Raw genomic sequence first — 12,864 nt, 5'->3', positions numbered from 1 at the left:
ACAGAGCACTATCCCAATCTGCCTTGTAATTCAGCTATTTGAGTAAGGGTTTAGGGTCCTTTACCAAGTTATAACTTCCTTAGGAGAGAAAGATCCTACTGTCACTAAATCTTGTATCCCCAAAGGTCAGGTCTTGCTTACAGTAGGTTGAGCTGTGTGTGCCTGATACAGTAAAACTCTGTATTTAGGGAGAAGTATCTTGGTGGAGTAGAATAGCCAGTGGCTGCCTCACGTGCTGACAGCCCTGAGCAGATTGTTTAATCCCTCTTGGCATCATAAATGAGAATTTCAGTACTTCTACATCCCAGAGATGCCATGAATATTAAATAAAATAACACGAGAAAATGCCTGACGCAAAAGTGCCCCTTCAGAAATGTTAATGTACTTCCTGCCCTTTCCTCGGCGTTCCTCGCCTTTCAAAGGGAGGTCAAATAAGACCGGTTTTCACACACTGGGACCTATGGGGGGGGGTGGGGTGCGGGGACAGGGGGAGCATCAGGAAAAATAGCTAATGCATTCTGGGCTTAATTCCTAGGTGATGGGTTGATAGGTACAGCAAACCACTATGGAACACGTTTAGCTATGGGACAAACCGGCACATCCTGCGCATGTACCCCGGAACTTGAAATAATAATAATAAAGACGAGGTTTCCCTCTTTCTGTAGAAGGAAATTAGGACTGTATTAGCTGGTGTCCTGGAAGAGGCTGCTTCCTGAACGTTTCCAATCAAGGAAAGTATAGAGATGGAAAGAGGGAGTCAGGTCACGGTAGAAATCAGGATGCAATAGCAGCAGAAATGCATAGAAAAAGGAGTTTCCTTAGGCTTGGAAATCCGTAGGATAACCAGCGCTCCAGAGCTGTTAGAAATGTGTGTGGTCAAGCCCCAGCAGTCCTTTCTTCTTTATCTTTTATTAACAGGCAACTGCATTTCCCTAAGGGGTCTGTGATTTTGCAGGAATTTGGGGGAGGGTAAATAGCATCAACATCACCGTTGAACCAGCACTGCCCTGATATGCACCAGGCATTGAGCTTGGACCTGGGGATAAACCGGGGAACAAAACAGAGGCGCTTCCACAGAGGTGCGTACTAGGGGCTGCCGGAGCTCTAGCAGAGGTGAAGGAGAAAGCGCGTCCCACGCAGACCCAGGAAACCAGACAGCGTAGCCACTACCAAGTTTAAAAACTCAGACGGCCTGGTTTTCCATCTCCATTGTGTTCCCACTCCAGTCCTTCCAAAGGTGTGAATGGTGCATTATTTAAAGTCCATTCTCTTTATCCCAGAGCGAAAATGCGTGGTACTTGGGTCAGAAACTCAGGCCAGAGGGCTCGGGTCCCCCTGCAGGGTGGGGCGCGGGCAGGCAGTGGGGCGGGTGACGCGGGGTAGGCCGGGGGTGGCAGGCGGCTAGGTGACGTGCGGCGGGGGACTGCGCAGCCCAGCCCACGTGTGCGCGAGATTTAAAAGTTGTCGGCGCGCCGGGCGCTCAGTTCTGTGTGTGGGCCCCGCGAGCGGCGCTCCAGGGCCGCTGGAGGCACTGCCAGGGCACCAGGTGGAGCACCAGCTCGGCGTGGCGCAGCGCAGGGTCCCTAGCAGCGAGCCTCCCGCAGCCGCCGAGATGCTGCGAACAGCGAGCTGCCCCCCAAGGTCGCCCCCCGGACAGGGGGCCGCGGCGTCCACGCTCCTGCTGCTGCTGCTGCTCGCCTGCTGCGCGGGCGCCTGCAGAGGTAAGACGGCCCCGCACCCGGCCGCCGCCACACCATGCGCGCCTCTCTCTGGCTCCACTCACCACTCTCTCCCGCCCTTTCTTTCACCTTCACTTGGTTTCTGGGACTTCTCTTGGCTTCTCTGGTGCCGCGGGATTTCCCGCCTCCCAGGCACAGATCGCCCCCCTAGAGCAACTAGCGACATAGGAGCAAGGGGCCCGGCCGGGGCCGAAATCCCCAGGCCCCGCGCGTTGATGCCCAGCGGAGACCCTGCGCGGGGCCGACTGCGATAGGTGGAGACTGGTAGGGCTCCCTCATCCTCGGGATTTCCAGCCCCGCTGGCCCGTGGAAACGGGTATTAAAATAGTGAACGTTAAAATGCCTTCCCTTTGATTGCAATTCTTCAAGGGATTGATGGTCGAAGCAAAACAAGAGTGAGCCTGATACTTCGTCCGCTGAGGCAAGGTAAACTTGGCGAGTGCTCAGCCTGTTTGGTGAGTGAGCTCGTGTTATGTTGACATAAACCTGAGCGGTACAACGGGCCCCACGCGCTAACCGCTTAGAAGGGGGAAGGAGTGGGCTTTGTGTTTTATCGGTTTTCAGGCACTAGATCAGGAAAAGGAATAGAGAACTTCTCATCACACAAAGTTGAAGAGGCAAATGTGCAAGCCAGGCTTTCAGGCAGTGCGACAGCTACAGCAAGTGATGGCAGATGTGATTTGATAACAATAGGGACTTCCTGAGCTTGGCTTAGAGGAAAGAAATAGGAAACGCAAGGTCAGGGAAGGAGATCGGAAGCTTTGGAGACATAGCCGAGCAGAATGCAAACGTTCTGGAGAGATTTGCATGGAGAGATCATTTTCTGGGTTCTCCAAGGGTTACAGCTTACGTTTGCAGGTGGCTTATGGGCACCATTATTCATCCCCAAGTCAGGGGTCCCTCCATTGTCAACCACTGCCTGGCTACATCCATAAATTTTCTAGCTTGGCAGGAGGTTCTCTTAGCTTCCCTCTGCTCTCCTGTCAGTGAGGTAAAAGTGGCAGACTGTTGTGTCATTGTTCAGAACGTTGGGTACTTAAAATCACAACTGCAGAGCCTGTAGTCCAGCCCTCAATTAGAGATGGGGAAATAGAGACCGCTATGCTTTTCCTAATCTATTTATTTTTACTGTTCTCCTCTCATTGTTTTGATTTTGATTTTGTCCTTTCCTGAGGCATTGGAGGGGGGTGTGTGTGTGTGTGTGTGTGTGTGTGTGTGTGTGAGAGAGAGAGAGAGAGAGAGAGAGAGAGAGAGAGACTCCCCTACTTGAAAAGCAAGATAATTTGGCTTTGAAATCCAGGCAGTCAGAAGCTAGCAAACCCAAACGTTCTCCACATAGCCAGTAGTGATACATTACTTTCTCCCAAGGTAAATGTTCATCTTTTAGGATTTTAAATATATTATTGGTAACTTTGGATGGTAATCTTTATCTGCCTTCTTAAGGATGCAGATAAGCATAGTTTGAAAAGTGACTTTGCTATGTAAAGAAAATGGATTTCTATGCATTTGCATGCTATATGCTTGCAGTGAATTTGGCATCAGTGAATTTTGCATGCAGAGAAATTTGCATCAGAGATAACTGCCTTGGGATGGGTTGGAGAATTTCAGACTGCTGGTGATTGAACAGTATAGAAAGCAGCAGCTGGTTCCTAAAAGAGATGAGTCTTGGTTTTTATTTCCAAAAGAGCATATCTGCTGACATACCAATCGTCTCGTAGATAACCCCAATATTTTTCAAGCAAAAGAATGAGATACTTCCTTTACTACCCAGAAGCCCCCTAGATTGCCCTTTTGCATCTTCATTCCCCTTCAGACCTGCTCTGAATACTAAAAAATGAATTGTATCTCTTTAAAAATGTGGTAGGATGGGGAGAAGGTGAATAGCCATGTGATCTGTCCGAGTCCTGAGTCCCTAAAGATGGCACCGAGGCGGACGTGACATACATAAGCAAAACCCAGAGATTATCTACCATGGTCAATCATCATGCAAGATGCAACTGGATGCCTCAAAAAACAACACAACAAATGTTGCAATGCTAGAGGAAAATAAAAGTGTCATTAAATGCAGCATCCTTGGAAAAAAAAAGATAAAGGGTCAGCCACAGATTCAGTGGATGGAAACAATTTACTATTCAGAGCACACTAGTAAAATAAAGAAGGAAAATAAACACACTAGTAAAATAAAAAAAAGATAAAGGGTCATGCGAAGATAAAGGGTCAGCCACAGATTCAGTGGATGGAAACAATTTACTATTCAGAGCACACTAGTAAAATAAAGAAGGAAACTTATATAAGAGGAACACATTTTGGATATCTGCAACAAACTGTTACTTGATTTTGCCTGTGACAATAAGTTATCAAATGGTCAAGACTAAGTTAAGGAGTGTCTTTTCCTGCCCAGGCCTCTTGCTCATAGAATAATTCTTAACGTTCACTTGGCAGTAAAGATTTCTCACTTCCCAAACCCACAGTGAAGTACATACTCGCCATGAGAAAAGAAAATTGGCACTACTTTTAGAATAATCAGGTCTGTCTTTCTTATACATAATGTATTTACGGATGTACAAGTTTTTATTTTCAGCAGAGTATACTGTATAATACTGAAGATTTCACTTTGCTAAATAGTAATGAAGTATAAATATCTTGAAGTTTCTTACTGAAACTTATCAAAAACAGTACAGTTTTTATGATACAGGCACTGTCTCTGAAAACACGGAAAGTGATCTAAGTACAGTATTGCTCTTTGACAGTGTGAAGTCCATATCCAGAATGAAAATCACATTGACTCTAATTAACACATAGACAAAGGAAAGAATAACTCCCCCTTACGTTTGGGTTCAGTCATAGGATATTAGTCGTCAGTCTTTTTCTTTTCGTGAGACGGAGTCTCGCTCTGTCGCCCAAGCTGGAGTGCAGTGGCTTCATCTGGGCTCACTGCAAGCTCCGCCTCTTGGGTTCACCCCATTCTCCAGCCTCAGCCTCCTGAATAGCTGGAACTACAGGTGCCTGCCACCATGCCCGGCTAATTTTCTTGTATTTTTAGTGGAGATGGGGTTTCATCGTGTTAGCCAGGATGGTCTTGATCTCCGGACCTCATGATCCGCCCGTCTCGTCCTCCCGAAGTGTTGGGATTACAGGCGTGAACCACTGTGCCTGGCCAGGATATTAGTCGTTTTCTACAAATCATAGAATTTTTTTAAAAATTTTGTCTCTTCTTATCTTTTTTTTTTAACCATGAAACTGTGTTTACATGTTTTTAGAAGGGCCACAAAATGTCCTTTTTCTATTTTATGGAAGTGCCTGGGGCTAAGTTAGGCATAGTGGCCTTTCTAAGTGGCCCATGCGAGCTTGGGAAATGGAAGGAAGCAAACTCTCCATGGTCCTGATGAGGCGGTGTGTCTGAACACAGTGAAGTTGAGGTGGAAGCTTCCACTTTTACTGGGGGCCAGGGATGGTCAAAAGTATAAGAATAAAAAATAGCATTATTTAAACAGGAATGCTCTGTCAAACAGAATCTCATTAAGTGAGATCACCAGGTGTTTTATATGGAAATTTGAGAAGCACAGCTTTATCCCTTCCTGAAAACAATGAGCTCCGGGTAGGATCTACCAGACAACTGTGACTTTGGGATATATGTTTATGGTAGGGTGAGAAATAGATATTTGAGAAGTGTGTAAGATTGTTTACCCACGTTCAATAGTTGTCCCATGAGAGGGGACTCTGTCAGGTTCTGAAATAAAGCCACTCTTTTATGGACTGCATGACCTCTCTAAGTTGTTTCTAATGCTTAGTGCCACAGAAAATGTAGTTGATTACTGTCATTATTATTGCTGTTATCAGAACTTAAATGAAATAACAGTAAAAACTTGTATGAATTCAAGGCAAGAGTTGCCTAAAACATGATAGAATTAGGAAAAAAAAATCTGTCAGGATATGCAATCAACCAGACTGATTTTCTGAGTTTTTAGTGCACCTGTCATCCAAGAAACATACACTATACCCAATATGTAGTCTTTTATCCCCCAGCCTCCTCCTAGCCTCCCACCTCAGAGTCCCCAAAGTCCATTACATCACTCTATGTCTTATGTCCTCATAGCTTAGCTCCCACTTATAAGTGATAACATATGGTATTTAGTTTCCCATTCACTTCAAATAATGGCCTCCAGCTCCATCCAAGTTGCTGCAAAAGACATTACTTTGTTCCTTTTTATGGCTGAGAGATAGTCCATGGTGTATATATACACCACATTTTCTTTATCCACTTGTTGGTCAATAAGAACATAGGTTGTTTCCATATCTTTGCAGTTGCAAATTTTGCTGCTATAAACATGTGTGCGCATGTGTCCTTTTCATATAATGACTTCTTTTCCTTTGGATGGATACCCAGTAGTGGGATTGCTGGATCAACCCATAGATCTACTTTTGGTTCTTTAAGGAATTTCCATACTGTTTTCCATAGTGGTTGTACTAGTTTACATTCCCACCAGTAGTGTAAAAGTGTACCCTTTTTACACATCCATGCCAACATCTATTGTTTTATGACTTTTTAATTATGGCTGTTCTTGCAGGAGTAAGGTATTAACTTGTGGTTTTAATTTGCATTTCCCTGATGATTAGTGATGCTGAGCATTTTTTTTCATATGTTTGCTGGCTCTTTGTATATCTTCTTTTGAGAAATGTCTATTCATGTTCTTTGCCAACTTTTTGATGGGATTGTTTTTTTCTTGCTGATTTGAGTTCCTCGTAGATTCTGGATACTAGTCCTTTGTTGGATGCATAGTTTGCATATATTTTCTCCTACTCTGTGGGTTCTCTGTTTACTCTGCTGATTATTTCTTTTGCTGTGCCGAAGCTTTTTAGTTTAATTAGGTCCCATTTATTTATTTTAGTTTTTGTTGCTTTTGCTTTTGGAGTTTTAGTCACAAATTCTTTGCCTAAGCCAATGTCCAAAAGCGTTTTTCCAATGGACCTTCTAGAATTTTTATTGTCTCAAGTCTTATATTTAAGTCCTTGATATGTCTCAAGTTGATTTTTAAGGTGAGAGATAAGGATCCACTTTCATTCTTCTGTATGTGGCTTGTCAGTTTTCCTAGCACCATTTATTGAATAAGGGTGTACTTTCTCCAATTTATGTTTTTGTATACTTTGTTGAAGAATAGTTGGTTTTAAGTATTTGGCTTTATTTCTTTGTTCTCTATTCTTTTCCATTGGTCTAAATGCCTATTTTTATACCAGTACCATACAGTTTTGGTAACTATAGCCTTATAGTGTAATTTGAAGTCCAGTAATGTGATGCCTCCAGATGCATTCTTTTTGCTTAGTATTGCTTTGGCTATGTGGGCTCTTTTTGGTTTTATTTTAGGATTGTTTTTTCTAGTTCTGTAAAAAATGATGTTGATATTTTGATGGGAATTGCATTGAATCTGTAGATTGCTTTGGGCAGTATGATCATTTTCACAATATTCAGTCTTCCAATTAATGAGCATGAGGTGTGTTTCTATTTGTCTGTAGACATAAGTAATTCATTCTTGAGAGTAATATCTTTGTAATGTTATTAAGGTTTGTTTAGTAATTATGTCTCCTTGTACTAAATCTAATGCTGAAATATTTAGTTGAAATAGGTGGGTGATAATGTACAGTGAAAAATGAAGAAAGTGTCCAAGAAAGAATTATATATGGATATTTAATTTTAGAAGGAATGCTATAAAATTAACCTGTGGCTATAACTTTATTTTTAGGTGCTCCAATATCACCTCAAGGATTACAGCCTGCACAACAGCTACAGTTGTGGAATGAGGTAAGGAACTATCATCACACAAATTTGTAGAAACTTTACCCTTCTTTGAAATTATCATGTTAAAATCTATAATTGAGCTTTGGGAGAACTATGATTTTACCAATAATCTCATAATAAAACCCAGAATTACTATTTTTATTAAATAAAAGAGAAGGAAAGAAGAAAAGAAACAAAAATTTTGTAAATGGTTAAGAGGGCAGAAACAAATGCCAATAACAGGATAAAATAGAATAATACAAGAACAGAGTAGTTACAGTAAATGTGTATGTACTTAAAAGACAGAGGTTCTAAGATTGGATTTTAAAAAATAGATCCAGATATATATTGTCTATCAGTATCACACTTAAAACAGAAAACAAAAAAAGACTAAGTATAAAAGGATGGAAAATGATGTAGCAAGCAAATACAAACTGAAAGAGAATATATCTGATCAAATAGAATTCAAATAAATAAACCGTCATAACAGACAAATAAGGATCTTATATGTTAATAAAAGAAAACCAGAACAAGAAAATATAGACATCATTAATATAAACTAATAATGCAACCTTAAAATTTATTTAACAACTGATAGACCTTCAGGAAAAAAATAAAAACATTATAACTCAAAACGTATAAGCTACAGCTAAAACAGTAGCTAGAGAGAAATTTTAGCTTCATATGTGTTTATCAGGAGAGAAGAAAATTTAAAAACATTAATAAGCTAAGCATTCTGCTAAAAATGAGGTGAAAAAGAACAGGGAAAATTAGAAGAAACACGAAAGAAGTAAATAATAAAAATAAGCAGGGCGTGCTGGCTCATGCCTGTAATCCCAGCACTTTGGGGGGCCGAGGTGGGCGGATCACGAGATCAGGAGTTCGAGACCAGCCCAGTCAACATAGTAAAACCCCATCTACTAATAACACAAAAATTACCTGGACATGGTGGCACGTGCCTGTAATCCCAGCTACTTGGGAGGCTGGGAGGCGGAGGTTGCAGTGAGCCGAGATGGCACCACTGCACTCCAGCCTGGGCGGCAGAGTGAGACTCCATCTCAAAAAAGAATAAATAATAATAGTAATAATAATAATGGCAGCAATAAATTTTTTAAAAAGAGTGGAGCAACAGTTTTAGCAAAACCATATATTTGTTCTTTCAGTAAGTTAAACGCTGGTGGTACTGATTTCAAAAGGCAAAGGGTAAGGCAAAGAAACAAGATATAGACCAAAAAAGGTAGAACCCAAGAAAAATAGAGATATAAAAAAAGTTTAAAAATAATATTATGGATAATTGATTGTGTGATGGATGGTTGCACAACTCTGTAAATACACTAAAAACCTTTGAGTTGTGCACTTTAAGTGGGTGAATTGTATGGCTTGTGGATTATATCTCAGTAAAGCTGTTAAAAAGAAAGTATGGACAGCTATCCGGTAATAATTCTGAGATTAGATGAAATGGATAAATTCCTAGATCAATATGCTGTGCCAAAAAAGGTGCAGTGGTAACATGATAAGCACTGAAGGAACAATTTCTTCTTTCCTTGTATCCCTGGCCAAGGCCTGCTTACTATCTTACACAGTAAATGTATCTAAAACTTCTCCATAAAGTATAAACTTGCTCTAGAAGTTCGATACATAACGTTTACCCAGTTAAGAAAGTTCTCTTATTTTCCTATCTTGCTAAGAGTTTTGTTAATCCTAAATAAAATGTGAACTTAGATACTTTATTTGTGTCACTATTGAGATAAACAATATGCTTTTTCTCTTTTAGTCTATAACTGCAATGAATTGCATTAACAAACTTCTTGCTCTTGAACTATTAGAACTAGTTTGAGAGTTCAGGAGATTTTTGGATGTAATGCCAATATACAAGACTCAATAACATTTCTTTTCACTAGGCAAAAGTAACATAAAAGTACAGTTTAAAATACTGTAGTATACACAATAGTGACAAAATCTGTATTTAGGAATTAACCAAAAACACACCCTAAATTTATGCAGTAGAAAATTAGTTTCTAATAAAGAAAATAGATGATGATATAAGTATTTGGAGAGACATTCTCTCTTGGATGAAACAATTAATTTAACATAATAAAAATATCATTTTTCCTTGTTAATTAATATAAATCCCATAAAATCAATGCAATCCCAAACAATTTAATTTACCTAAAAAAAAAAAACCTTAAAATTTAACCTAAAATTGATATGGAAAAATATAGGTCTGCAAATAGCTGAAGACATTTTAAATATGAAGAGCTACTACTGGGAATTGCCTTATTGGATATTGAGACATAGTATAAAAACTGCAGTAATTAAAAAAAGAGGCATGGTAATTGCACAAGAACAGACAGAATGAACCAATGGAACAGAGAGTAGAGCTTGGCGAGTATAGCAGTCACCGCCAGTACCTGTCATATCCCTTTGGCATTTGCCATCCCAGGGCACTGGAAATTTATAGTTTCTGATTGCAAGCGTCCATGACTTTTCCTGTGCTGCCTGTACTTGGGCCAGCCAGAAGTGCCTGAATATAAATGACCCCACCACTGAGAGCAGACCCCAATTGGAGACCAAAGGGAGTTGGTAGATAAATACCTTAGCCACCTCACCCTTAAAGAAGGAAATATATTGTAAATTATACAGTTAGTAGAAAATCTTGTAGGACAATATCTTTGTTAGCTAGGTGCAGGGAAAAAACTTCTTGAATGAAACTTCAAATATAAATCGTAAGAAACTTCAAATATAAATTGTAAGGCCAAAAACATTCATGAATTAAATTACATTAAAAGTGAAAATTATTTCAGCAAAGGACTCCATGGAAAAAAGTAAGAGCCTTTGTTGGTTTTTTGTTTTTGTTTTTGAGACAGGGTCTTGCTCTGTCACCCAGGCTGGAGTATAGTGGTGTGACCTCTGCTCACTGCAACCTCCACCTCCTTGGGTTCAAGTGATTTTCGTGCCTCAGCCTCCTGGGTAGCTGGGACTACAGGCACGTGCCACCATGCCCAGCTAGTTTTTGTATTTTAAGTGGAGACAGGGTCTTGCCATGTTGGCCAGGCCGGTCTCGAACTCCTGACCTCAAGTGATCCGCCCACCTCGGCTTCTCAAAGTGCTGGAATTACAGATGTGAGCCACCCTGCCCAGCTGGTAAGAGCCTTTCAAAGAAGATATTGACAATATCTAAAACCGATACGGGGTTGCTTTTCTAGATTCTATAAGAAACTACACCAAATCAACTGGATAAAGATAAGACTTCAAAATAAAAATAGTCATAGGATAAGAACAGTTTACAGAAGAGGAAGTTCAAAAGGTTAACAAACATCTAAAACATATAAACATGTTCATTAGTAACAATGAAATGAAAATTGGGACAAGAGCAAAGTATCACTTTCTACCTATTAGACTAGCAAAACAATTGAAATCTAGTTAATCACAAATGTTAACAAGGATGTGGGGTCTACAAACCCTCATGCATTGCTGGGCAGAGTGCCAACTGGTAGAGCCATCTAGAAAACAACCTAGATATCCCCATGATCCAGCATTCCCTCTCCTGGGTAGATAGCCCAAAGATATTCTCCCACAGATCCATAAGTGGAGGACAGATTCAAGGAGGTTGATTATAGCTTTGCTTATAGTGGGAGGAATTGGAGGGAACCCAGCTGTCTCTCACCGGGGAGTGGTTAGGCAACATGTGGTGGGCACACATTATAGAATATACTACAGCACTTGAAGCAACATGCTAGATACACACCCAGCAACATGGATAGGTCTCAGTGGATAGTGTTAAGTGGAAAAAAAGTAAGAAAATATACATGCACACAAAACAACAATATGGGTTTTACAAAAACATATACAAATGGAGGATATGCCTCAAATACACTAGAAGAGTTGCCTATAGGAGGGTGGAATGGGGGTAGGAAATGGAAATACAAAAATAATAAATAAATAAAGCAAGGCTAATGATGATAGTGAGCTATGAACTGAGAAGAGTACCCTTTGTACCTAGGCCACCCCTAACAAAATACATAAGGGAAAAGATAAGATAGATGCCAAGTGCCAAGTACAAAACAGTCTTCAATAGTATAGAAATTCATCAAGTGTGTATTACAAGGGCCTCTGCCTTGGTAGAATATCTAGGTACATGCTGGAAATATAAATAAGATGGAGAGTGACTTAGATAACAGATATTAATGTATAGTACAGACACATTTATTTTAGCTTGAAATATTCTATATTTCCATGGAAAATATTTGGAAAAATACTTTAGATGATAATGCTGGAAAAAACTCAGAGTTGCAAAAGCAGTATACATTCTTTTACAGAAAAAAAGATATTTAAACAAGTTAAGATGCAGCTGGGCACGGTGACTCAGGCCTAATACCAGTTCTTTGACAGGCTGAGGCAGGAGGATCCCTTGAGCTCAGGAGTTGAAGACCAGCCTGGGTAACATAGTGAGACCTCATCTCTATAAATAATAAAAAATATGCCAGGCATGGTGGTGCTTGCCTGTGGTGCCACCTACTCAAGAGGCTGAGGTGGGAGGATCACTTGAGCCCAAGAAGTCAAGGCTGCAGTGAGCTCTTATTGTACCACTGCACTCCAGTCTGGCAGTCTGGGTGACAGCCAGACCTCATCTCAAAAAAAAAAAAAAAAAAAAAAAAAAAGAAAGAAAGAAAGAAGTGAAGATGCTAGGAACATATAGTTAATTTTTCTGCTTGAAGATTTAAAAATTACAGAGCTATAGCAAACCAACACAGGAACAGAAAAGCAAACATCGCATGTTCTCACTCGTAAGTGGGAGTTGAACAATGAGAACAAATGGACACAGGGAGGGGCTTGGGGGGTAAGGGGAGGGAGAGCATTAAGACAAATACCTAATGCATGCAGGGCTTAAAACCCAGATGATGGGTTGATGGGTGCAGCAAACCACCATGGCATGTGTATACCTATGTAACAAACCTGCACGTTCTGCACGTTTCCCAGAACTTAAAGTAAAATAAAAATAAATAAATAAATAAATAAATACAGAGCTACCCAGACACTAGAAACACATTCTTCCTAACCATATATAGAGACCTAAACATTTTCAATGAGATTTACCAATGGTCTCTACAGAGTTCTCAAAAGCAATCAGTGGCATAAAAAACCATTAGAGCCATATGCTGAGTACAATGAACAAACGCTTACTCAAATGGAAAGTGGGCAAGCAGTGTTCCTGTGTCCTTCAAAGAAATGTGAGAAAAGACTGAAAAACTTTGCAGCTATCTCCTAATTTGACTAACGGGGGTTTTTTAAAGTGTCATGTTTTTATTCAAATGGCGTTGATGTCCTGAGATTCAAAGGTTCTCTGTTCTT

General features: G+C 40.4%; 1 protein-coding gene across 2 annotated transcripts in view; it reads left to right on the top strand.

Moving 5' to 3' along the window:
* The first annotated feature begins 1,466 nt into the window (after window positions 1–1,466).
* NMU (neuromedin U) overlaps window positions 1,467–12,864 on the top strand; it is a 35,048-nt gene continuing 23,650 nt past the window's right edge. For both annotated transcript variants that reach the window (XM_050790637.1, XM_050790636.1), the window contains exons 1-2: window positions 1,467–1,721; window positions 7,478–7,536. In XM_050790637.1, the coding sequence (XP_050646594.1) occupies window positions 1,613–1,721; window positions 7,478–7,536 (168 nt within the window). In that variant the 5' untranslated portion in view covers window positions 1,467–1,612. The remainder of the gene's footprint in view (window positions 1,722–7,477; window positions 7,537–12,864) is intronic.

Source organism: Macaca thibetana, chromosome 5 (genome assembly GCF_024542745.1).
Source record: "Macaca thibetana thibetana isolate TM-01 chromosome 5, ASM2454274v1, whole genome shotgun sequence".
In the NCBI taxonomy this organism is placed as follows: Eukaryota; Metazoa; Chordata; class Mammalia; order Primates; family Cercopithecidae; genus Macaca; species Macaca thibetana.
The sequence above is the reverse complement of the archived record's forward strand: the minus strand, read 5'-3'. Positions and strand labels throughout refer to the sequence as shown.